At 36.2% G+C, this 26,975-nt stretch overlaps 3 protein-coding genes across 4 annotated transcripts; all 3 read right to left on the reverse strand.

Annotated features, from left to right (window-relative positions):
* Positions 1-379: 379 nt before the first annotated feature.
* LOC132606164 (F-box protein SKIP1-like) lies at positions 380-8,197 on the reverse strand. 2 transcript variants are annotated; one of them, XM_060319533.1, is made up of 2 exons: positions 7,684-8,197; positions 380-1,319 (listed from the first exon to the last, which is right to left on the reverse strand). In XM_060319533.1, exons 1-2 carry the CDS (start codon positions 8,022-8,024, stop codon positions 746-748), a joined length of 915 nt encoding a protein of 304 aa, XP_060175516.1. In that variant the 5' UTR covers positions 8,025-8,197; the 3' UTR covers positions 380-745. The 2 variants fall into 2 exon arrangements, with proteins under 2 accessions (XP_060175516.1, XP_060175518.1); XM_060319535.1 differs by lacking the exon at positions 7,684-8,197 and adding an exon at positions 1,813-4,907.
* A 4,047-nt stretch (positions 8,198-12,244) lies between these two features.
* LOC132606166 (uncharacterized) lies at positions 12,245-14,159 on the reverse strand. The gene is made up of 3 exons (XM_060319537.1): positions 13,964-14,159; positions 12,576-12,616; positions 12,245-12,491 (listed from the first exon to the last, which is right to left on the reverse strand). Exons 1-3 carry the CDS (start codon positions 14,157-14,159, stop codon positions 12,312-12,314), a joined length of 417 nt encoding a protein of 138 aa, XP_060175520.1. The 3' UTR covers positions 12,245-12,311.
* Positions 14,017-22,431, reverse strand: LOC132606165 (protein FAR1-RELATED SEQUENCE 9). Its single transcript, XM_060319536.1, has 3 exons — positions 22,279-22,431; positions 19,085-20,596; positions 14,017-14,600 (listed from the first exon to the last, which is right to left on the reverse strand). The coding sequence occupies exons 2-3, from the start codon at positions 20,567-20,569 to the stop codon at positions 14,433-14,435; spliced, it is 1,653 nt and encodes a 550-aa protein (XP_060175519.1). The 5' UTR covers positions 20,570-20,596; positions 22,279-22,431; the 3' UTR covers positions 14,017-14,432.
* Between the last annotated feature and the right edge of the window lie 4,544 nt (positions 22,432-26,975).

A 26,975-nucleotide genomic window follows, 5' to 3' on the forward strand; every position in this document is an offset into this window, starting at 1 on the left:
AGGCACACTCTTTTTAGGACATATCAAAAAGAAAAAGTAAGACACTAAAATTGGGACCGAGGGAGTATTAAGATTGATATGTTTCACAAATATCAACAAATAAAGGAGAATGATAGAAAATTGAGAAAATTCAAATTGGGGAAAGAGGTCTGAGACAGAGATAGAGAGAGAATGCGACACAGACAATATTAAGATGCAACTCAAAGATACCTTCTTCTTCTTCTTCTTCTTTCCTTTTTTTTTTTTTTTTTTATATTGGAAAGAGGAAAATCAGTGTCTAAAAGCGTAAATTTTTTAAGAAATTCTGAAGGCATCAGTTAACAGACGCCTGAAAAGAAAAAGGGAAAAAAAGGCCTACTATATAGCGTAGAAACCAGAATCCATGGAAATATTTCGTCAGTAGCAATATCACAAAATCAGAACAAAACAACAACAACAACATAGTCCCACAAGTAGGGTCTGGGTAGGTAAAGTGTACACAGACCTTACCCTACCTCGGGAGGTAAGGAATATCTCGAAATCAAAATGGACAACAAAATATCACAAATAACAAAACATGCATAGAGTTCTATGCACATGACACAGCATTCTAAAGTATATCAAGAGTTTACCGTCTCAAAAAGAAAAAGAAAAATAGAGTATAAAGTAGCTATTTCAATTTTGACCATAACCCTTTTTACAGGTACACAATTGAGACCACCACAATACAATTAAAGAGACATTTTTCACTCTCCATTCTGTCTGATCAAATGCGAAAAACATCTGTCTGGAATCGTTCATCATACAATTGCCAGTGCCCATACCTCTCAGTGTGAAATACTGACCTTGGGATGTAAAAGTTAGGCTTCTTCATGGTTTTCAACTTCTTCAGATTCGATGAGGCGCTGGAAATTCCCCGGCCAGTAACATTTGCACACCCAGATAGATCCAGATACTCAAGGTTTGTACACCCTTCAGATATCAAAGTTAGACCTTTATTAGTCAACTTGGAGAACTGGAGTTCAAGTTGTAACAGTTGAGGCGTAAATTTCGCAATAGCAGCAGCTTCCGAATCACCATCTTGAGGACAGGCATCCAGATACTCCCTGGGGACAACACGTACATGTTGCGATGGATCTAACCAGTTCATAAAATTTCGCCTCAGAATTTGCAAATTAGAGCAGTGCTGTCCTATTGTAGACAGAGACTTGTGAGATATCTCATAGCAGAAGCTGATATCAAGTTCCCTGAGCAAGGGGCATTGAGAGGCAATATTACTCATGATTTCATCAGTTACATGTGGAGAGCTTTTGATAGAGAGAACTTGAAGCTTTGGGCACCTGTAAGAGTAGTTAAATCCATTATTTAACAGGCATCCAAAAAAAGCATAGAAAACCACAACAACAACAATAACAAACCCAGTATAATCCCACGGGTGGGGTCTGGGGAGGCAGTGTGTACGCAGACCTTACCCCTACCTGCTGTTTCCGATAGACCCTCGGCTCAAGAAGAGATGACAAAGAAGCAGTAATAACAAGCAATAACAGCAGCAAGATAATAAGATAAACAAAGCGAAAGAAACAATCAGGCAGTACTAGAGATATAAGGATAAGCAAACGCAAGAATAATACTAATACTCCTGGTATGGAAGAAGCATAGAGAACTCTTTGATAAAATTACAATCTGGAAGAGGCAACATACGCGTCTATCTAGAACGGACAATAAATCTATGGTTAAGTGTTAAACCAATGCAATGCCAAACAATTTGAAACAAAGACAAACAGTTTTACAATTTTAAAATTAATCAATTGAGCATGGGTCTTAATCTATTACTTCATGTTGGGTGAGATTACACCTGACACCCACGAGTATGAACCAATTCTTGAGCATATTGCCATCAAATCCTCTCTGTACATTGAATAACCAACAGGCCGGAAGAAAATTTCAGGTCTCAGCAGAAAACCTTTAAAACAAATTGTTTGGTTTCCATTTTTTTTAATCAGTGCTCGTTTGGGTTCCATATTTAAGCAGGTTGAGGAAAAGAAAGATTAAAGGGAAAAGGGTCAAAAATGCCCCTCTACTTTGGGAAAAGGGCTAGAAATATCCTCCATTACAAATTTGAGTCAAAAATACCTCTCCCGTCATTTAAGTTTTCAAATATACCCCTATCTTAACGGAAATCCCTAAAATAATCCAATTTCATTTTTAAACGCGCTCCATTTAAACCCGATACAACTAAATAAAAAACTCATATGCGACCAACTTGTTTCCCGAGTCCTACATCTAGAGAGGCAAGGAGCGAGTAACCCATATGCGTTTTTTATTTAGTTGGGTCGGGTTTAAAAGGAGCGGGTTTAAAAATGAAATCGGGTTATGTTGGGGATTTCCGTTAAGACAGGGATATATGTGAAAACTTTAATGATGAGAGGGGTATTTTTGACCCAAATTTGTAATGGATATTTTTAGCCCTTTTCCCAAAGTAGAGGGACATTTTTGACCCTTGTCCCAAGATTAAATGATGAAGTCCTTTTAAAACTTCCCGAAGCAACTAATGAAAAATAACTTAAGCTGAAAAACTTCTGAAGAGAATCACAATCTACAAGACCAGTGTTTTAAGAGGCGGGGGCGCAAGGCGAGCCGTTTTACGCAGCACGGAGCGAGGCGTAAGCCCCGAGACATAGGGCGTAAGTAAAATAAGCATAAGTAAAATTTTCATAAAAAAATATGCAAATAAATTCAAATAAATCACCAATAATATATAAAAATATGTTACAATTATTATTTGAAAAAGGTAACAACATAAAGAATGATATAGCCTAGATAATCTTTAAAATGAAATCTTCATCCACTTCATCACCAATCGCCACATCTATTAGTCCTTCCCACCCTCAACTAATATTTGCGCGGATTGTTTTTTTATATATTTCAAAGAATGAGAAGGTTAAAAAGTGTAAGAGCAATAACAAAAAATGGATAAAATTTCTTTAGGAACATAGTGCTATGAAATATCTATCCTACCAATTTCACACATAATTATCTAAAAAGACCATTTATGACAGTGTTATTTTCTATGAGAGTTGCTTTCTTTTATTTATATATTTTAGGAAAAATCACTACACCATGAAAACCTGAAGTATAAATATCTTTACACCAATAATAAAATCATAATCTTAAAACGGAAGAAAAAAATCAAATTTAATGCCCAAGCGTACGCTTTTATGCCCGGGGCTAACGCTTCTGCTCCCGAGACTTACGCCCCAAATTCTAGGGCGTACGCCCTATTGATTTACACCTTTCATTTGCGCCCCGGAGCTTTTTTGGTACGCCCCGTCCTAAGACTCGCCCTGAAACGCCTTTGAAAACACTGTACAAGACTACTGCAGCTACAACAAGAAGTTGGGATTGAATAATTGGATGAAGAAAAACCAAGAAGTTGTGATCGGCTACATGAATCTTCAATGCCTGTGTCACTCCATTTATGCCCGTCTCAGTCCAATATTACAAAAACTTAGTTTGTCTAACACTAGAAGTTCTCAACAACTTCTACTAGCATACAAATCACTAGCGGGGATAAAGGGCTCCAAGCAAATATTGAACCTAAATTTAGATGTGCTAAATCTTAATTGATCTATATCGCCTATATAAATATTTTTCTTCCATTGGGCTTTCAAGACAACTTTACTCGTTGTGATTTTAGGTCTACCTCGTCCCTTTTATACTGCCTTCACTCTTTATAGTTTCATACTTATAGACCAATTCATCTGAATGCCGACGCACGACATTAGTTACCAAACCATATCAGACGACCTTTTCTCATTTTATTCTGTGTGCTACTTTCGCCTCCAACTGAATGTTGTTTTTTAATCTTGTCCGATCTGTTACCTTTTTCAAAAAAAAAAAAAAAAATCTTGTCCGATCTTGTGTGACACATTTATCTAAACATACGCATTTCTGCGACACTAATCTTGTGGACTTTAAAGGCCTATCATCCACTGCATACAACATAGTTCATCTTACTTACAATGTGCAAATTTGTACAAGAAAATAGAGAGGAAGAATATTATTATTTGACTCATCGGCAACCGTAAAACAATCAAAATCCATAGGTTACATGCCCAACTATTTTCTTGGGGGAATTCATACCTTAACGAGATTATTTTCCCCAATATGCTTTCTCCTACTTGCTATTGAACTCGAAACTACTTTTCTGGCTTTCACTGGATTAAATTTTACTAAATGTTAGAATCCTTGCTAGGTAAAATTTGGAAATCCAGATTTAGGTGGATAATGTTCCATAAAATTTTAATGTTGGTCTTCGAATGTAGTTCAGTTGGTGCAGTCTTAGTATATCTAACCTTGAGGGCTATGGTATGCCAATTTAGTACTTGAGCTATTTTTGAGAAACAAATTCAGACAAATAAAGAAGTTTAGTACTTAGAGCTATTACAGTAGTCTAAATCAAAAAGAACTTTAATCACCATAACAGATTCAATGCTGTCTGCCCCCTTCCTCCATTGCTTCTCCCAAATGCCTAGAGACCTCTTATAACAATGTCATAAAGAACATGACTGTTCCAGACCTTCACAAATTTTGCTGGCAGTAGTATGAAAGGATAAACTAGGCAAGGCATGGTGTAGCGGAAGGTTTAATGGGCTTCATAGAGGAGCTATAGATGAGGAAGTAGGTTAAGCATGGCGGAAACTACTAGTGTTGTACACTTCCATTTAAAGCTGAAGTTATTACTAGAATACCAAGCTAGCTGGATCTCATAACTTTAAATCAATATAGTTGGGAAGTGGATCAAGTGAAACTTAACCTGATTCTCAAAACCTATTATCCTATGTTCTGGATGATTTCAATTTCATCAGACTGGATCAAATGATTCGCTCAATTCTCCATCTTAGCAAAACAAGAACTATAACAAAAGTGATTGTCTAGGGCTGAAATAGAAGTTACTATTTTATAATAAGACTGGATAGAAGTCTAATCAAACATAACATATATGACCACATTCCAATTTCAATATATATATATATATATATATATATATATATATATATATGTGTGTGTGTGTGTGTCTGTGTGTGTGTGTGTGACCACATTCCGCCGATTCTTGAATTTTCTGTTGTAGGTCTCATGTAAGCCTCAATTTTAAGAGACCACTAAATACTTCAAACAGCATCCAGTGACATTGAGAAACCATTTATCTTCTCCTCTATTATTTGACAACACAAAAACCACCCCGTCCATCCAACCCAAAACCAAAAAGCAATAAATAAAGAAATGGAAAAGAAAAAAGAAGAAAAAGTGGAGGTGCGTCTATTATCTTAAACTTCAAATTTGCTACTGGTCATGGACCATTCCAGCAGCACATATGGCAAAAACCCCCAACAATGGCAATTGACTGTTTAAAGACATTGCATTCCTTTGTTCTTGAATTACTATCTCTTGAACATTGTTGAATTTCCTGGAATATTCAGTAGTGGTTGTGAACTAAAATGTTGGAGGTTTTCTGACTTATGGTATTCTTGCACTGACAGAGTTAAGGAAAAGCCTGAACCTCAAAACCAATTCAAAGACAACCAAACAACTGCTGGCTTTTGGGTGACCACCAATATCAACGTGGTGTCATTGTTGGGAGGACATAAAAAACTGAACTGAATACAATACATCTTAGTTAAAGGCACTTTCTGCTCTAAGATGAAGCTAGCAATCCTAATAAGATTTTCCAATAAGCCTGTAACTACAATGCAACAAACCTTTTTAATCATATGCCAATGTCAAGTCGAACGAGTAATGTAGATTACCCAATTTAAATTGAAGCAAATAAGAAAGCACATGTCGCATGGGGGACCACAAATCATATTGCATCATCTATGCAGGGAGACATAGTGCCTTTTACCACCTCCATACAACATCTTGCACGGCTACAACCTCAACGCGGAAAGTGTGACAATGCCAATATCTATTAGGGTTTAAGTGCAAACCATAATTTTTACACGCTCTTAAATGAGGAAAGGTGCAAGGGAAAGAGAACGTTAAAAAGTACTTTTTTTTTTTATAATTGGTGGTGTCGGGGCCAACTTGAGCTACCTCCACCAATCAAAAATTGTGTAACTCTGTACACCAAGACTTAAACATATCGAAAGAAATCATCTAACTATTTTTTTTTATTTTTTTTGGGCCTCTGTTGTAGCTTGAACCCTAGTCCCAGATAGTTTTCACCCACTTTATTGACGGTTAGGCCACACCTCTAGGTGTAAGAAAATAATAAAAAAATATTTGCAATGCAAGGAATTGAATGTATTAGTTGCTACGGAAATGCCATGGAAGGATAATTTAATGATTAAGAATGGGTAAGAAATTCAGTATAAGCATGCGCGTAAATAAATCTGAAATAAACCAAGCTTAATGTAGACTCTTCGAGAGGGAGCACATAAGTATTTGGGCATTGACCTTAACTTGTGAGGTGAGCCGCCCAGGCTAGGTTGCACCTAAGTTGATCTAAGCTCATCTCAATCACACCTTCATCAATACTTAGGGAACCTAATTAAAAGTTGATTTTGCATTCAAATAATCGGAGCATTCTAAGTGGGAAAGGCAATCCACATATAAACCACTCCCAAAATAGCAAACACAGCAGTGGAATGCATCCCGCGATAAAACAGAACCACGTCCTATAATTTCAAAGTTATCCAAGAGTGGATATTCTACAAAGAAGACCAGATGCAAAATATCTGTCTGTTACAAATTCTCCTTTAGGCTAAAATCCTAAGCGTATTCTGGTGCTGCCAATGTTCTCAGCTCCATAAACCAATTTCTCCACCGTATGACGAAATAGTGTAACATATAATGCAAAAGATTCGTCTTCGAAGTTAAACTTCTTATGACATTTCATCTGATTAAGTACTTCTATAGCAGTTACTTAAAAAACAAGCCATTCAAAATGCATGCGTTGAACCTTCAGAATTGAGAAAAAGGAAATCCATTTTAAGCTACTCAGATACCGACGCAAAGCAACAGAATCAGTCAATCAACAATTAAAATTCTTTTATTTATTTAAAATTTAAGCATGGGTTCGTCCATAGTAAACGACTTCTCAACTACAACAAACAACAACAACATGCCTAGCGTAATCCCACAAAGTGGGGTCTGGGGAAGTAGAGTGTACGCAGACCTTATCTAAATATTTTTTCCAGTAAAATTAACATCTTAAAAAATATTTGGAGGAAAATATTTTGTTTATAAACTCAATTATGTTTTGAATGTTCTCTACAATCTCCACAATATGAAAATAGCTAGCAACACCCCTATTTATAATACTCCCTCTGTTTCGACTTGTTTGTCTAGTTTAGACTTGATACGGAGTTTAAAAAAGTAAGGAAAACTTTTGAATCTTGGGGTTGTTAACTAAGGGTATGTATAATGTACCAAAATGTCCTTTAATCTTGTAATCTTAAACATCGCAGGTGGAAAGTTAACAGGCTCCAAAGGAAAGTAAGCAAGCAAATTGAAACGGAGGGAGTTGTACGAAACTTAATTTGACCAAAAAAAAATATTCCTATATAAATTCAAACTAGACATGAATTAAAATACCAAATCCTAATTAATTTTGATCAACTATTTTCCAAGAGTACTTATTCAAGAAGTTGTGGAATAAATAGCACCAGAGAGAGATATAGATCACTTTGAATTTTTGTTCACCTTTCAGCAACGATAGAGAGGGAATAATCAGAGCAGTGTCTAACACGTATAGTATGAAGAGATCCATCACTCCAAAGGACAACACATCGAAGCATACAATCAATCTTACGCTCAAAATCAGGTGTCCAATAACGAGGCAACTCAGTCACCGAATCAAATTGAGTTTCCACATCGAAGAGAGTGTTGAGGTAGGGATCCTTACAAGCTTGGAACCATGATTTGCAGACAAACATGGGTCCAACCCATCTTTCAGGGAGAGATAGGCGTGAGAGGATGTTGATGAGACATACTTGGGTTAATTCGGACCACTTTCCTGACTCTGCTTTATCTTCCATTTCCATACTTTTTCGTGTTATCGTTTGAACAAGATTTTAAAAGGTGCAATTTGTGTTGTGTATCTCATATATCTAATTAGAAAAAGGGTCAAAAATATCCTTTAAACTATTCCAAATAGATCATATTTACCATTCGTGGTCGTCCCCGACTCCCCGTTACGTTTATTTGCACAAAAATTCCAATGAGTCAAATAAGCTCAAAAATATCAGCCCCTCCCCCCCTCCCCCCCCCCCACCACCCACGAATCCCCCATAGTATGTACAAATACTACTCGATACTATTTTTTACTAACATACCGAATATAAAAAAAATAAGTAAAAAAATCAATTATTCTGTTGAAACAAATATTTTACTCCATACCAAACACGATCACTTTCCCGACTCTTCGTTATCTTTCATTTCCTGACTTTCATGCTGTGGTTTCAACTTGGAGTTTAAAAGGTACAACTTGTGCTTAGGGTTGGTCATTTTTGTCCTCGTATGGCAAAAATAATTGGGATTCTTTTCATTTTGACCCATCGTCCGAAATTAATTACGGAGGGCTAGCTAAAATATTCAAAATTTATACATTGGTTATGTATATTTATGTATATTGTACGTATATTTATATTCAATAATACAAGACATATATATTTACGGGCTATTATTCTTTTGAACTGTCCAAATATATAATTATCCCTTCTTTTTACTTTACAAGAATGGTAAGGTAAAGTCTAGCCTCCTTACTTGTATATCTCTCTTTTAATTTTTAATAACAAGGTTGCTAGACATACTATCTAGTCGTATAAATTCACTAAAAAAGATTAATATGCTTTTAACTATTCGTGCATTCTCCATTCTTCTTCTTCTTCTGAGTTTTGACCCACCCACCCCGAAAACAACCAGAAATATAAACAATTCAATTCTAAGTATTATTTAATTCAACTTCAAATCCAAATAAGACAGGGGCGGACCCATGTACTATTTTTTGGTGCTCGAGCATTCATTAATCACGATGGATACTCTATGTAGACATATAGCGAATATTGAAATTTTGGTATAAATTAATAAATAGCACCCAAAAATAATAAAAGGTCTTGGTGCTCTGGTTAAAAAGTTGTAGGCTTTACACTAGGCCATGGAGAAGCCAAGTACAAGTCCCACTGAAAGCATATATTTTTTGTTGATTTTAAGATGAGCATCAGGACCATTGAATCCCGAGTTCGCCAATGAAATAAGAAATAGCTCTTACAAAACTCTAGCTAAAAAAGTCAATTTTTTACATTTAAAAAAATGATTGAAATTCAAAAACTCGTTATTGGGTATTCTTAAGTTCTAATTTAATATTGTTTTTTAAAACAAGAAATATAATTCTACATTATTGAGCTACTGTTACCAAAGAGTCCTTCCATCACTTTGTGACTATGAAAATAGCAAAATTCTTTTAGTGAAGCAGTCTCCTTCTATTATTCTATAATCAATAGCGAAGCCAAGCACTCCAAGTCCTTTAATTGGTGCGAGCAAATCTTGAATGTGTGTTTGAGTTGCTTTTAACGTGCTCGAAAAATTTATGATTAAAGTATAGAGTTTAAGGCAATTCAGTAAGAGAAGTTGGAAAATGTCATGACGCGATTTCTGACCGATTTGTAATTGACACTCAATTCTGAGGGGCGGTAAAATTAGCCATAAAAATGTGATCCCCGAATTAGCTCATTCTATCAGCTCAAATAAAAATTGAGTTTGATTTGAGCTAAATATTCAGACCAAATTGACCCATGAGAACTATACATTGTGAAATCATTTTAAAAGACTTTTTTGGATATAATAAAGAAAAAAAATATTAGATAATTGAACAAATTATTAAAAAAAAAAACAAAGTAATCTAAAAACTATGTAAGAATTTCATTTTTTTTGCACGGATTGCCCTTCGTTTGGGGTGGTCTTTAAATTTTGCCCCTCAAATTTGTGGTCTTTAAATTTTGCCCTTCATAGTTGTGGTCTTTAAATTTTGCCCTTTGCTTGGAAAGATGAGCGAATACATGAAGTTCTGGGTTCGAACCCCCGCTCAGGCATAAAATAAAAAAATAATTTCGCAAGGCAGGACTGGGGGAGTGTATGTCGGATCCAGCATACAATCTTTAAGAAAAAGTTAAAGTTATGCCGTATCCGGCATAACTAAAAGTCTGTCCCTCAAGGCAAAGTCTGCCCCCTCCGGCAGACTTTTAGTTAAACATAACTAAAAGTCTGCCGGAGAGGGCATACAAAATTTAAACTTTACCTTATAAGGCAAACTTTTTTTTTTTTTGGTTGAAAGTCTATTTTATTCCATCCAAAAAACTTGTACAGCACAAAGTTGAAGCTGACCTTCAACTGTACATGGTAAAATTCCTACTCACTAACTTGTATAAGTCAAGCTAGGAGCAACTATTACATTAAAAAAACAACAGCCAGTTTCAATCAACTACACTTAGCTAGGGATAGCAATTCATAGCAGCAAGAGCTCTCTGCCATTTGAAGTTGTTCCTGCCTTGGATGTGAATATGTTGTGCAATCTCTCTGCAGAGTCTATCAGGAAGAAACTGAGTGTTTTGAAATCTGAGTAGGTTCCTTTCTCTCCAAACCAATGCCACTAGCATACCAAAAATGCAGCAAGTAATGGAGCAGTGGCCTGATTTGTGTCTAGCAATGTGTGAGATCCATTTAATTTCATCTTGCTAGCCCCCTATTCTTCTAGTGTACCCCAGCCATACCAACAATCTGTACCACAACCCTTTTGTGATGGAGCATTCAAAATAAAGATGGGAAAATGTTTCTTGGGTCTGCCCACAGAAGATGCAATTAGGTGGCACTTGAAGGCCAAATTTGTGAAGTCTATCAACAGTTGTTAATCTACCTTGTATTGCCAGCCAAAGTGTGAATTTGTATATGGGATGGACATTTGGTTGCAGCATAATACTTTTCCATGTAACTTTGGTATATATGCTTGAAAAAATACATATATATGCTTCAAGACAAAGTTTGCTCATAAGGCATAAGTATGCGCCCATCGGCATAAGTTTGGTAAATCCTTAACGAGTTTATGCCGATGGGGGCATACTTTTAATGGGCAAACTTTTATGCCGGATCCGGCATAAACTTGTGAAGGAATTATCAAAGTTATGCCGGAACCGGCATACTTATGCCAAGTCTGCCATAAAGCATAAGTATGCGGGGTCCGGCATAACTTTGCTAATTCCTTCACAAGTGTATGTCGATGGGGGCATAGCGAAATTTAAACTTTGCCTTGCGATTTTTTTTTTAAATTTTGACTGTGTGGGGTTCGAACCTGAAACCCATGAGATTTAGCGAAGGGCAAAATTTAAAGATTTCAAATATGAAGGGCAAAATTTAAAGACCACCCCAAAAGAAGGGCAATTCTGCGAATTGCCCTAAGAATTTAGTGAGTTGGACATTGACCCATTATTCGGTCCATCTTGACTCAGCCCATTTCAGTCCAAGTAATCCTTGAACTGGTCATTGACCCATCCGTTTATTAACTCGGTCAAAGTCCTTTGATGAAACAACTTAGTATGTATAGATTGTATAAAATTTCAAGAAATCACATGGATGGCAATAGCTGTAACAACGAATCTTTTCCACCCCATTGTAACTTATAGGAGTCTAAATTTCCCTTAAGTGGAGCCCAAAATATAAGTGCTATAACAAAAATATTGTATCTATATGCTTATACGATTTGATTTTTTTTTTTTTAATTGGCTGCCAATTTTGTGTTGATTGGTAGGTAGTAAGTATTTCATTTAATTGGGATGCATTCCTAGCAGAATTTGATTAATTAGTCTATCATTTGCACTTGTGGTCCTTTAATTTGGCTGATAATATCACTACAAGAAAAACAGACCTTTACCGAGAAAATATCCGATCGCTGGAAGTCTTATTCCGATAGCTATTTGTCAACGACCGCGAAAAATCTGATCATCGCCGGTTGGTAAAAGCGTCAACGTTAAAATCCATAACAAGAAATCCGCTCGTTATAACTTCTTTCAACGAACAAATTTTCTCCACTGATTATCATTTCGGTCGCTAAAAACATTTAATCGTTGCAACAAATCCAATCATTAAAAGTGATTTTAAAAACAGAATTGCACCTCTAATTGTCTGTTAACTTTCAACAACAGCGAAGAGTAGCAAACTAAATAGCGACCATACTTTCATTTCCATTCAAATAACACGTCTAAAACACACAATATAATGAATATTCACATAAAATTTAATAGATAATTACAGAGAACTACACATATTACAAAAAAACATACTTATACAGATGGTAAGACATTATATTGGTCAACTCCTAACAAAAGAGAACATGGAATTGTAACATGTATAAATAAGAACATCTTTAATAAACTCCTAATAACACAGGAAGTTGGTCTCTCTTTGTGCTTCAACTTCTTCTTACTTGCTTTGCACTTCCTTCCCTTTGTAAAAATCTTGATCTGTTAAAAAGGACAATGTTAAAAAATGTTTTGTAGAACCATTGAGTCCCAATCATAGAAACAAGCTTGCAGTTTAGAACCAACACATTCACTTAGCACATGGAGTCTGGATATGCCATCCTGCACTTCACACACGGTCAAAATATACAATCAGGCTGGAGCTAGAGAAAACAAAAAAAAGAGATCATGAATTTACTGGATATAAGGTAGATATAGATTTTGGTAGACTGATCTTGAAAGTTGAAAGCATAAGCAATAAGTTTTTGAGTGGTTAGAGAAGGAAGACATCACCAATAGTCCCCACATGGAGATTATCACAACAACATACCCAGTGTAATCCCACAAGGAGATTATCACAACACAATTCTGAAAATCTCCTTTTTTCCACTCATCTGCAAGTAGCTTGAATATTGGTAAAGATTAATGTAACTATAGTTTACTAGAATGTAATTAATGAACACAACCAATTTCCCTGGTAAAACATCTTTAAAATGTCAATTTAGTTTCATAAACTACACCACTCATCTCTTAAATGGTTTTGTTCCAAATATTATAATACATTTGGAGATGAAATTCCATGGTAATTGGACTTCTAACATCAAAGTGCAAGCAATAAATATATGAAACTCATATCAAACTCAAAGTTAGTCAAAACCCTACAATTACCAAGTATTATATACAAATTGATCAAGATTAATGTTCCAGTTAATACAATTATGTGCATATTTAGTTACATGGGTTCTGTATGCTATAGTGAGTAAACTACAGTATAGATCAAGCATAATATAGATAATAGTACTCGAAAGCAGCTAATCCTTCTATTCAACACGCTTCTAAACACTAATTCTATCACGGGGTCTCATGAACGTGTAAATCCATCCTTGGACTAGTTTCTATGGATCACAAATGATATTAACATGTTTCTAGTGAGGCATTTCTAAAGCATGACTAGAGCAGCTTTGTTCTAGAACTTTTTGCATGAATCAGAACTAATGGATTTTGCTAAAATTGGAACAGAGAACATAAATGTTCAAACTATTGAAGGTCTTCAGCAAAGTACTAAAATCAAAATGAAGGCAAGCCTTTTCAAAGTAGCATTCGAAAAGCACAAAAATGATAACAAACAACTTCCCGTCCAACACAGTCATTGCTCTGCTCATATACTCCTAATTTTTGCCCAGGAATGTTCTCTAGGATCAAATCTTTCAGCAGTCCTGTGGTAAAATTTAATCAGAAAGGAGATAGGAGAACAGAGCAGAAAAACTTTAACCAAAAACAAATGCCTCTAAACATACACGGTTGTGAAATTCGTGCATAACAAGAGCAACAGATTGGAAAACCAAGTCAGTCTCTTCCTTGGGGAAGATATGAACAATTATAAAAGTGATAGGAGACATGAGGCACAATGTCAAGTATCATTCAAACATACAGTTCAAAGAAGGTGCCGAAAAAAAGGCAATTTCATAACTTACGCCAAGTAATTGCTTCCATCATATCCACCAAAAGCATAAAATGCACCAATGAGTTCTGCTGCAGCAAAAGAAATCCAGTACTTTTTGTTTTTTGATAAAGAACAAATACTCCAGTACTTGTAACAACATATTTAATAATCTCTAAGCTAGAACTGAGACTTGTCCCTAAAAGTGACCCAATGACACCCACACGCATCCTCAAGCTAGAAAAGAATATACACAACTATTTAACTCTCCCCATTATGGAATTCTAATGTAGGTTCAGTTAAATACATTTACCAATCAAACCCAACTACTTGAAAAAGATATCAGTCAGTCCAAACTTTAAAAATAATAATTCATCAGTCCATGTATGAGCTCACAGACCCATTTTCCATAGTCTCCTCAATGACTGAATGAGAACTGAATTCACAATGTGAGAGAGAACTACCAAGCATTCTCCTGCATTTAAACAAGAAAATGAAAGGAATCACTCCTTTAAGCTAAGCCGTGCATTTTGCACTTTCACAGATAGCTTTAATTTCTGCTCCTCCATGTCTTTCAAAACTGCTAACAGATTGGAACGATAAACTTCAGATTGTTGATTTATGCAATCTAACTCGGCAGTCAATTCACGGATCTTTTGTTCCTTCTCTTCCTGTCAAAAGAAAGAAACGGAGGTAAGTCCACTACAGTAGCACGCTAAAACTACCATCGTAATCCAGATAAATATCTTTTGCAGTAAGGTTTTATTAAATAATTGACACTGTCCATCTAAGTACTTTGCCCCTATCAAATATGAGTGGATTTAACAAATTTTATCAACTGAACACTCCAAATCAGAAGGGTAAAGATGAACTCGAAGATGATAGGCAACTTTTATGCATAGCATGACGCTTGAATTTCTAATAACTATCATCTTTAACATTTTGCTTTCAAGATCCTAGATTTAGGGTTTCTTCTGGAATATTTAGATTTGATCTCGTGCTATTTTTCAGAATTTCCATTACTGCAGTTTTGGAGAAGGCACTTTCAGTTCCTCATTTCTTCCGTATTTGAGAGTTGCATCCCGGATTGAGAGGATTATTAATTTCCTCATTGATCTAGGCTACGGATATGGTTTCTCCCACAATTCTGCACCCATCTTGGTGGAAATTCAGCATAATTCTCTCAATCCTGGATGCAACTATCAAATACTGAAGAAAGACATAATAGCGAATGTGTCCAAGAAGTAGTGTTTCTATGCTGATAAGGGACCCTTCCCAGTTGTTCAATTTAGCTTTTCTCACAACAATCAAAAGAAGATCAAGAGAAGGTTTATTAACGGCAGCACATAGTATATATTGGCCAACTCGAAACACCATAGCCAAATGATAGATTCTATGAGAAAATTGTCCTGGCCCATAATATCAATCTGACCATCACTGGACTATCTTAATGACCAGAGCTATCATTAAATTCAAACGATTTTTTTTTTTTTTTTGAGAAACTGGTATTGTTGTATTCCTCAGCATTAAGGGTATGCTGGCGACCTCCAAAAACAGACAGTAAATTAAAATATTTTAAAGATAAAGATAAACTTAATGTGCTCCTAGTAAATCTACAAGGTCATCTACATTCTCTATACATTATTCTTTACACCAAAAATAGAAAGATACAATATAATTCTCCTTTCACTTTCTGAATAGAATTTGATGTATCTTAAAAACATCTCCCATTTCTTTCTTTGCATACTGTCCACCAAATGCATGCGGGGATTACCCTCCACCATTTTTTCTAGCTCTTGCTTCCCCCTCTTCTGATCCAGCAAGTCAGTAAATCAGCAATATGTTCAGGCATTGTCCATTTGACTTCTGCGAGACCTAAGAACATTGACCATAATTGTGCTGTAAATCTACAATGAAGAAAGAGATGGTTGTTTGTTTCTCTTTTCTGCATACATAGAAAACATCTGGGCACAACAGTTCGGCCTTTTATCTGAAGCACCTCTTGAGTTAGGCATGCCCTTCTTACAACCAACCAAGTGAAGCATCTCACCTTTGTCGGTGCTATACTTTCCCAAACATTCTTCCATAAACCTGGTTTCCCTTCACTAGCAACCATGTTTCTTTTCCTGTACAACCTCTTAACATAATAGCATCAGGTATATTGGTTGTACCAGTGAACAAACCAATATCCTTCAAAAATTCTACCACTCTTTCCACCTCCCAATCATTCAGATGTTTCCTGAAAAGCAGGTTCCAACCTTGAGTGTCCAGCAATCACCAATTGTAGCATTCGGATTTGAACAAATGGAGAACAGATCAAGGAAAGCATCCTTAAGTGAAGTTCCATTTATCCAAACATCATTCCAGAACAGTATCTTAGAGACATGTATCTTCTTTCAGCATGTTCCACAAAGCTCTGATAGTTTTCCAAACTCCCACACCATAAGTGTTGTTGATGTCATCTGTACACCAATGATTGTGTTGTTCATATTTACTTTGAACAACCTCTCTCCATAGTGAATGTTCTTCCTCATTAAACCTCCATAACCACTTCATCATAAGACAATTGTTTTTTTTTTTTTTTTTTTTGAAACAGATAACATCATCATAAGACAATTGTTGTGTAGCCTTAAGTTCCTACATTGGACTACCTTCCATTTAACCAGATTATAGCCTTTTCCTTCTTTGTTACCGTGCCACAAGAACTCTCTTCTCAGTTTGTTTAGCCTCTTGATCACCTTGGTAGGGATAGGAAACAAAGACACCACATAAGTGGGCAAAGAATCTAGGACTGAATTTATTAGAGTGAGCCTGCCCCCTAAAGAAAGATATTGAGCTTTCCATTTTGCTAATTTCTTCTCTGTTTTCTCTATGATGCCATCCCATATGCCCATTGCTTTATGCTTGTAGCCCAAAGGCATTCCAAGATACCCAGTTGGAAGGGTCTCCACCTTACACCCCAGAATGTCCGCCAAAGTTTGTATATGAGGGACTTCATTTATAGAGAATAAACTGCTCTTTCTCCAGTTAACACTTAAACCAGAGGAAGTTTCAAAGACTATTAGCATAAATCTGATATACTTGATCTGGTCAACCAAAGGCTCACAAAAGATGATTGCGTCATCAGCATAGAGTAAGTGACAAATTTCTAGATTCTCCTCCTCCTGTTCCTCAATTTGAAACCTGTCACCAATCTGTTTTCAAGTGCAACTCTCATCATACTGTTGAATCCCTCCATGACTAGAATGAACAGGAATGGGGATAACGGGGACCCCTGTGTCTAAGCCCCCTTTCGGAATGGAAAAAACCCACAGGTTCTCCATTTACTAGAACTGAAAATCTAACAGTCTTGATACAAAAGCTGATCCATTTCACCCACTCTTCCCCAAAACCCATCTGCCTGAGTATGTTCAGTAAAAACTTCCAGTTCGCATGATCATATGCCTTTTCCACATCCAGTTTACACATGATGCCAGGTGCTCCTCCCCTCAATCTAGAATCCACACACTCATTAGCAATAAGGGCAGCATCCATAATCTGTCTTCCTTTGATGAAAGCCATTTGATGCTTATTGACCAAGCATGCTATTCAAACGAATTTTATAAGTAATATATAGATTGGTTAGCAAAAAGCATTTGACCTCATGACCCATGCAATATATAAAATGCTAATCCCTTTTCCCAGTTTAATTCTCAGTTCTCACACACTAGTTTTGGTTGTCTTATAATAGCATGCACTTTCCGTAAAGAGAATAAAAGGTCCTCAAAAAGGTAACATTGCATCCACTTTTGCATTAAAGAAGGTGTAAACTATTCAGAAGGTAAACTTCTCTCACTTTATGACTCACTCCAATTTAAACATTATGAAACTTGAACTCTCACCTTAATACCGGTGCCCTTCAATATATCAATCCACTACACCTCAATCCCAAATTGAGGAAGGAGATATGAATCCTTTGTCAGTTCTGCTCCATTCGGCCCACGTCATTCAAATACTGATAAATAATTTGTCGTAAACTATGGGCTCTAGAAAACTAGAAATTTTCTAACTCCCCCTTCCCCCAGCCTAGACCTGATGCAAGTGTAACAACAACAATTAACATCCCAACTGGTTGGTATCACCAATATGGATCTTTTACACTCATCGTGTTTTATTCTTAGATATGTCCGCATTGATTCGAGCAAGTGTAGGCCTGTGAGACAACTTATTCTTGTAATTTTAGGTCTACCTGGTCCCTTTTAGCACATTCAATCAATGCAGTTTATTATCACCTTATTCTTGTGATTTTAGGTCTACCTTATCCCTTTGTAGCACCTTCAATCACCGCCGTCTATGATCTACCAATTGGTCCATTTGGAGGTCTATTTTGGAGTTTGAGCATGTCGAAACCATCTCAGTTGACCTTTTCTCGTTTCATCTCTATCTGATACTTGCGATATTTGTGTTTTTTGATGAAGTACTTGCAATATTTGTCGGACGTGATAATTCTAATTTGTCCAGTCTTATATGACAGGCCCTGCGCTCATCTTTGAATATCTATTTTCATCTGTCACTCTTTTTTTCTCTATCAGCTTACCGAGGACATGACCTTAGATAGGAGGGTTTGGAGGACCCACATTAGGGTAGAAGGCTAGTAGATAGTCTCATTATCCTGTCTTATTAGTAGTCGCATTATCATAGTATAATTTCTTGTGCTCTGATTTATGATATTATCTGTTATTTCCTGTGCTTTGATTATTCTATGCTATCTGTTTCGCTTGCGTTACTTCATTTCCATATCACTTTGAATCTTTTAGCCTTATTTGACCTCTTTTTATGTGTTTATTGAGCCGAGGGTCTCTCGGAAACAGCCGTCCTACCTTGGTAGGAGTAAGGTCTGCGTACACTCTACCCTCCCCAGACCCCACGTTGTGGGATTTCACTGGGTTGTTGTTGTTGTTGCTTGTTATTCTAAATGTCGATTGGCTTTGTACCGCTCTAACTGGGAATAGGATATAATTTATATAACAGTGGATACACACTGCCATGGAGCAAATGACTACATATGGAGTTAAAGCCCAACTACGTACAGGGATGGTATAGGTGAGAATGGAAACAACATTAGATGGACCAAATTCAGATCATAGAAAGTGAGAAACTCCTGTTGAAAACTCACCTTGGATTGACCTGAATCTGCTTGATCAATGTCTCCTTCATCCACTCCTTGATTGCGTCCATTTACCATGTTGTTCACCAGAGTTTTGTCAGCGTTTTTCTTCTTTGCAGCAGCAACCTTTTTTGCAGCCTCTTTCAGAGCATTCACCGCAACATTATAACTATGAATAGACTTTGCCCCTTCTTCTACAAATTTAATAGCCTCCTGTCGCAAACTATTATGACGAATAGTTAAAGACTCTTGAGAATTGCTAGGTAACTCTAAACGATGTTCCTCTATAGTGCTCCCACCACCAGTCTTGGCATTTCGTGTCCAACGTTTCAAAATGTATTGGGAAGGAAGCGTAAGAACATTTTTGGCTCTGAACACAGATAAAACATGTCTACAGATTATACCTGAAAATTCAAACATTAGACAGCTACAGTTAGCTGTCAACTCAAATGTGTTGAACCTAACCGTGTGCGCCTTGTGCTCTTCCCCAAATTTTGCAACATGATATGTTGTGATCGCTCCGGAGTCATCAATTTTAGTTGCAGGATTCGCAAGGGTCTCAACCAGCTCCTCTTGAAATTTCATGAAAACTTTCCTGGTATAGAGATTAGCTGCTTGTTTTTCCATAGGTGAAGGCGTCTTTAGAACTGGTGTCGTATTAGTAGAGTCAAAATCTGCCTTTAATTCCTTTTCATGCCAGATTGTAAGAGCTTTTTCATAGTGTTTAATCAACAACTGGATAGAGGTAGAAGCATCCACAAACCCATTGAAGAAACTGTTTTTGTCTTCATCATCATCACTTAAAAAATCCCCAAAAAACGTGTCTCGCATGAAAACAGGAACCCAATGACGGGAAGCACTATAGATTGATTGAAGGTAATCATTATCCAGGAGGTAATATCTTTGTAGGAGTGACTTCCACTGAGATTCAAATTCCTCGATTGTCTCTGCTTCATTAATGCACTTGATAAATTCAATTTCAAAGGTTGGATGTGTTTGACATACATGGGTCAGCTTCTCCTTGGTTTCTCGAAGTATGCTCCATTTACAAAGACGATGGCGCGTTTCCGGCAGAACATGAGTAACAGCCATCTGTATGAGATGATCAGTGTCAGTTGTGATGGAAACAGGCGGCTTCTGTCCAGACATCGCTTGAAGCCAAGTTTGGAGGAGCCAGACAAGTGAGGTTTCAGACCCATTAAAAAGCAAAGCACAGCCAAAGAGAACAGGCTGGGCATGATGATTTAAGCCAGTGAAGGTGGCAAAAGGTACGCTATAGCAGTTAGCTCGATAGCAAGTGTCGAAATTGATACTGTCCCCAAAGTAGTGATAGTTCATTCTGGCAGTTGCATCAGCCCAAAAAATGTTTCCATTAGAACATCCATTATCATCTTGAACAGCATAGAAAAATCCTGGACTTTCTGCTTGCATTCGCCTCAGATAGTCCAACACATGCTGAACCCCTCCACCAAGGATTCTTTGTCTGCTATTCATTTGTAGTTCCCAAAGTTCTGATGCACACTGAAAAAGTTATGTTTTTAGTTCTTGACAGATGAACAACTTAATCACCATTTGGATATGCAGCATAACTATGAATTCATTGCAAGAGGTAACAATTCATTGCAAAATATTCAGAATTTTATATCAGACCCTTATCTGTGAAACAACATTTCAAGATATCTAAAGTTTAAAATAAAAAGCTTGTTCATTGCTTTTAGTAAAAATTGCTAAGTAACTTGATTGCTGAAAAACTCACTTGATATACAATTGGAATAAGAGTTGATTTTTCAGCCAGAAGTACTGTAGCAACAAAAGAATATTTAATTTTGGGCATGAGGATTATCATAGCTCATCCATTGCAAGCCAAATTCACTCATGTAGTAACTTGTAAGCGAAATTTTTATAATTATGAAAGCCAAATAGAAACTAAACTTTCACTCTTTATTAATAATTCTGGGTAGACCAAGAAATCATTCATTTGCTACAGATATTACTTATCAAGTTTTCTGACAGGCTAAAGTTAGCTCAAAGAACTGTCCGAGGGGCATTTCTTATTTGATAATCGTGGTGTCGGGCTAGCTTGCGCACACCTCGACTAATTCTAGGGGATGTCTACCACCTCCTACCAGCAACAGATACCACCAGATACTAGGTAACTTTGTCCACCAAGGCTAGAACAGATGGAAGAAATCAAATGTTTTTGCCTCTACTAGGATTTGAACCTGAGACCTCATGGTTCTCAACCCACTTCATTGACCACTAGGCCAAACCTGTCCCGGGAGGTATTTCAAGACACCAAATCAAAAGCAAACGATGCCAAAAGCTTGCCATTAATATGGACAGAATTTGAAATGTCTGGATATATAGAAAGAAAGTAATTGACTTCAAATTTACTACTTTGGTTTTAAGTACTCAATATTCATAATATATAGAAAATATTTCCATCTTTAATGGCTTTTTTCTAAAACAAAAGTAGATCAAATTAAATGATGTCAAATGCTCACATTTCAGATAGTTAGAAATTGAAATATGTAAAGTAACTGAAAGGCATAACACATAGATAGACACCTTAACTTGGCCTCAACTGACAACTAAACACTCCAACTTTGAGAATGCACATCTAGACACCTCAACTCGTCCCCAGCCAACGCTGACGTGACACATAAATTTTGAAGGTGTCTAGATGATCATTTCGTAAAGTTGGAGTATTCAACTGATGTGGTAAATGACTTGATCTTTAACGTCCCTAGCCTGAAAACTCGCAGTATAATAATCAACATTTCAATATTCTACTGCTTATTCTCTTTCTTTTTTTCTTTTTCTTTTTTTGCTTTGAAAAAAGTTGTTGGAACCAATTTACAATTGGCATTGTAGTATTAATAATGTATTAGGGTTTAGAAGGTACAAGTCAACAGATTTGGAGAAAACGAGTTAGCTGCAGAGGAATAGTGGTGTCCTTAAGAAGCTCAAATTGAATTCAGAACTTGATATTCCTTCACTTTAATATTTCACTTCAGTAAAGTGGAAAATTTTGAGCAAATTGACAAATTGCTTTTAGTTAGATTGTTTAGCTACAGAGAAGGGTTCAGAATAATCCATATATATCATATTATCTATTTTATATATCATTATGTATTAAACAACGCGAAACGAACCTCTTTTTTACAACCAAAGAAAAATAAAATGATGAAAACAGAACTTACCGGAGCTTTCCGTGGAGCAAGCAGATGGAGAGAGTAAGCGGAGAGTGATTTTGCCTGGTTTGAGTCGTTTTGTTTGATTCTAAGTTTTCTTCTTTGTTTTATTTGGGGTTGGAAAGTTAAAAGGGAAAATTGGGAGAAAATGAAAAATAGAGGTCATGACCCTCTATTTCTTTTTTGAATTATTTTACTCCTTTCATTTACTTTTTACTTGTCACATTTCGCTGAGTCAATTTAATTAATTTTTTGAGCTAAATTCAATTAGATCAATTTAATATTTCAAAATTAATATTTAGATATTTGAAACTATATGAAAAATATTATAGGTTGCAATTCTTCTCATATTGATATAATTAAAAAAAAAAAATATTAGTCAAAATCTATATAGTTTGACTCTCGAGAAGCGAAGTATCTTAGTTGAAAGAGAGGTTTGTCCTATGAAGGAACAAGCTGCAAATAAAAAAAATAAAAATACTTACAACCTTTTTATTTGATAAAGTATTATGTCAGAAAGAACTCCTCTGTTACATCTCGGAGATTCCAGATTGTTGCATTGTGAGTAGACCAACGCGAGCTTAAGGTGAACATGAAGTCCTTATGAGATTAAGGAGAGTATTTGATAACTGTAAGCTCATACATTAACATTTTGAAGTCATATGAGTCGGTGGAATTCAGTTCGTCAAAGGAAGTAGAATGTAAGTCATGTTTGGGACGATCTCGCAACAATTGAGTTAGGCTTTGTTTAGTAATGACTTAGGGAGGAGCTATAGGGCCCCTTAGATGGTTAGTGAGGTGTTACACAAGTGTAAAGAAGGTTCTGTATGGATTGGAAGTCAAACGAATCAAAACGAGTAACTTATCGGATAGGGACCATTTGACGGACCGTATATTATTTGACGGCCCGTCAAATGGTGGAGCACCACCGTATAACAGTCACAGTGAGCCAAGTTGGGTTGGGCAGTTTGACGGACCGTAGGAATTTTGACGGTCCGTCAAAGTGGGCGTAGGATTGCCCGACGGGATTTTAAGTCACGCTTTATATATTTCGTTTTCTATCATTTGGCCATATTATTTCCCCAAAACATATCCTTGAGCTCTCCAAAACCCTCTCTCTAGGTCTATAAACTAATCCAAGCCAAATCTAAGAGAATCAAGAGGTTCAAGTGCTAAGAAGCTTGCTAGGGTTTGTGGAACTCCAGATTTCCCTTTGGTTTTGATGTTGGAGACTTCACTTTGGAGGAGTAAGTTGATCCAATACTTGTTCTTGAGTGATTAAGGTAAGATTCACATCTTTTACATATGGTTAAGGTTGTTTGATTGTTATACCATGTGGGTAAAGGAAGAAAAAGAGAAAATAGAGTTCAAGTATGGATTTAAGGATATTGTCAGCTATAGGTTAACTTGAATTGTGATTCTTGTTATGAGTATAATCTTGATGTGGGTGATACTAATGATGTTGAGGAAGTATTGTATGTAAGTATATATGGTGTTTTGTTGTAGCTATTGTTATGAATGATCATGAAAAAGAGTTTTGGGGATTGGATGATGCTTAACTTGAAGGAAGCCCCTTAGCTATGCTATTGTTGATAATGTCGTTGTTGTTTGGGAGTTGTTTTGGAAATTAGTAGAAGTAGATGAAATAGGGGAAATGCTGCCCAATTTTCACTAACTTACGAATTATATTAGTTGCACTTAAGAGTGTCGTTAAGACTTAACCTTGGTATGAATCCTTTTAAATGTAGATTCTCAAGTTTTGGAGGTGAACGTTAAGTAGTTAAGAAGATGAAAGGCATGTAAGGCTAACCCTTCTTTCTTAAGGCATGATTCCATTGTTATATACCTTCACGTGAGATCTATAATGTCCTTCATGATGACTCCATTTCTAGAAGTGCTAAAGCTCACAAGTCTTGATACTCTCATGATATTGTTGATCTCATCCTACGATAGTTACTCCTCTAAGGAAAGATATAGTGATGACGATGTTAATGATACTTATGTACTCCTATGTATATATATGTATGGTTAATTGCTAATACTGAGCTTATGCAGCCGGGTATGATATCTATTGCGCGTGCACCACTACAGTTGGGTACGTATAAGACCGAGCTTTGTTATGGCCGGGTATGTATGACACTGAACCTACATGGTCGGGTATAGTACTATTATATATGTATGCATATGTATGGAAGGTTTCCATTAGGAAAAGGGTAAGTAAATACGATGAACGTCTCAAGTACATGGCTCTACTATCTCATGATTCTCCTATCTCATGTTACCCTTTATGCTAGTATTGTGTTATTGCTTGTACCTTACATACTCAGTACATTGTTCGTACTGACATCCTTTTGTTTGTGGACGCTGCATCATGCCCGCAGGTGGACAGGGAGACAAACTTGATCCTTAGGCTGCTCATCCCGAGACTGATTAGAGGAGTTCCATTTGATTCGGAGCTGCAGTGTTGGTACTATTCTTTTGTGTACATAAATGGGCATGGCGGGGCCCTTTCCCGTCCTTATGATGTTACATCTCTTTCTAGAGGCTCATAGACAACTGTATATAGCTAGATGTCTTTTAGCCTTGTCGGCTCATATTTCTGTATATCATTTTGATAGCCTTGTCGGCTCGTACATGTATGGGCATAGTTGTTGATGTTGGTATAAAAAGTGCTTTAACTCAATGGAAATTATGTCATTAATGCATAGAGATTATGAACAGGCCATGTGGCTTGCCTAGATATGATTGTGAAAGTATGATGAGAGGTGCCCGGTGGGTTAGCTCCCGGTGCCCGTCATAGCCCTCCGGTTGGGTCGTGACATCCTCCCTCTCAAAAAACACTCCAATTGCCACTTTTGATATTGCAGATTTTCTTTTACTTAAGATTGGCTTGCTTCTCTGTGCTCTACTCTTATTGGATACTTTTCTTTGAATTTTCTACCTTTTTGTTTGAAGAAGTACTTCTGAGATTTTGATTCTGGTTTGCGATGTTCGTTCTATTCCGAATTTATTTTTTTGTTAAGTTATTTACTGCATTTTTTCTATTGACTAGTTTTAAGGTACATAATAGTTGAGGCGATTTTTTTTTTTTCACGATCGAAAAGACTTCCAATTAAAATTTACTAATTTGGCATAAAAATTTAATTGTTATTTTGCTTTGACCTTATATTGTTATAGAGTCCTTTTTTCTTTCCTTCATGTAATTGATGATGGGTGGTAGCATGTGTTACTTAGGAGAGACGTTATTTCATTGGATCATCTTTAAGATAGAAAAATTGATAGCATAAAGTGCTTGCTCAAGTTCCGTCTCACTTTAAGTATGGAATATGAGAAGGAACCAGTTGAGTGTGATTCTATTCGATGCCAAATTTTTCTTTCTGAATATGAAAAAGTTTGCACACTGAAAACTCTTGTTACATTTTGTAAATACTTTTCTTATTTTGTATATACACGTCATTCTCTCTTGGAAAAACAGAGTCGGCTCAATACACAAGCCACTAAGGCAAGTGCTTTAGGCCCCTAAATTTTGGGAGCCAATTTTTCAGTAGTTACTAAAAGAAAAGTTAGGTGTATATATGTTTTTTTAAAATATTGAATTAAGCTAGAACAGAGTTCATAGTAGTAGTCTCCTATGCTCAGCAAACTATTTCAAGAAACAAGTGTCTCCGGCCAATTTTAGCAAAGGTTTCAACACGTTTTCACTTCCTCAGACCTTGCTTCGCCATTTCGGGTAAGGGAGTTAATGAAAATTGCCTTCTTCTTCCATTGACAGCCTCTCCAACAGAGGTAACACATTTCTTTTCCTTTTTTTTCTGCTCTCTTCATTAAAGAGCTTTGTCTTCACTCAAATTAAATTTTTTTTTCTCAAGAATATCAGATTTCAAACCAATTTGGATGATTTTCGGATTCAAGAGAGTCTCACATCAATTTCATAATTTGAAACCCTAAAATTTGGGGCTCTATAAATAGAGCCGCATTTCTTCATCTCATTCACAGCTTCTACACCCCAAGAAGTGAGAATTTGATTTACTCGACTTTAAATAGAATTTTTATCCTAAGGTCTTGAGTTCTTTGAATTCTAACTTCATAAAAATTATATTTCCTATTCTGACTATCGATTCCGGGATTATCGTTGTGCATCGGTGAACCTCAAGATGATCTTCAACTCTCACCGTCTCAGTTCGCTACTACATAGATTTTCTTTCTCATCTTAGTATCTTTTTAGTTCTGTGTGTTTTCTGCTTTGTGTAGATTAGTTTAGTTTGCTTTAGTGATGTTAGAATTAGACAAGTAATTCCCCTCTTCTCTTCTCTTCATTTTTTTTATTTTATTTTGTTTACAGTTCTGTTTTTGTTTAATTAATCTAGTAGAACTATGTGATTAGTATTAGAGTTTCGTGGTAGAAATCATGAAGTTAGTTCAGCATTCTTTTAGTTTGCCAATGGTTTTGGATGGTGTGATGTATTAGTTAAATTCGAATCACTAGCTTTTAGGATTATAAAATTGGAAGCTTAGCTTCATGTGTCCCTTTCTGTGAACTGGCACAAGATATAGCATGGGGCATTTTTTCAATTTGTGAGAAATTATGGGAAAACATTATTGAATTATGTATCTACAACATTTCATTGATTCTTATTTACAGACAGATTCTTATTTATAGATATTATATCCTATTTATATTCAAACTCTCCCCCTCAAGCTGGTGC

This window comes from Lycium barbarum, chromosome 8 (assembly GCF_019175385.1).
Source record: "Lycium barbarum isolate Lr01 chromosome 8, ASM1917538v2, whole genome shotgun sequence".
Taxonomy (NCBI): Eukaryota; Viridiplantae; Streptophyta; class Magnoliopsida; order Solanales; family Solanaceae; genus Lycium; species Lycium barbarum.

Excerpts from the sequence above, each read along its gene's own strand:
- LOC132606164 (XM_060319533.1), bottom strand. The coding sequence starts at position 8,024 with ATGGAAATGGAAGATAAAGCAGAGTCAGGAAAGTGGTCCGAATTAACC. Across the intron at positions 1,320-7,683 it reads CTCTCTATCGTTGCTGAAAG|GTGCCCAAAGCTTCAAGTTC; the intron begins GTGAACAAAAAT and ends CTACTCTTACAG.
- LOC132606166 (XM_060319537.1), bottom strand. The coding sequence starts at position 14,159 with ATGCGTGTGGGTGTCATTGGGTCACTTTTAGGGACAAGTCTCAGTTCT. Across the intron at positions 12,617-13,963 it reads GATGGAAGCAATTACTTGGC|TGCAGGATGGCATATCCAGA; the intron begins GTAAGTTATGAA and ends CCGTGTGTGAAG. Across the intron at positions 12,492-12,575 it reads TCCATGTGCTAAGTGAATGT|ATCAAGATTTTTACAAAGGG; the intron begins GTTGGTTCTAAA and ends CCTTTTTAACAG.
- LOC132606165 (XM_060319536.1), bottom strand. The coding sequence starts at position 20,569 with ATGAATAGCAGACAAAGAATCCTTGGTGGAGGGGTTCAGCATGTGTTG. Across the intron at positions 14,601-19,084 it reads CAGATTCAGGTCAATCCAAG|GAAGAGAAGGAACAAAAGAT; the intron begins GTGAGTTTTCAA and ends TTCTTTTGACAG.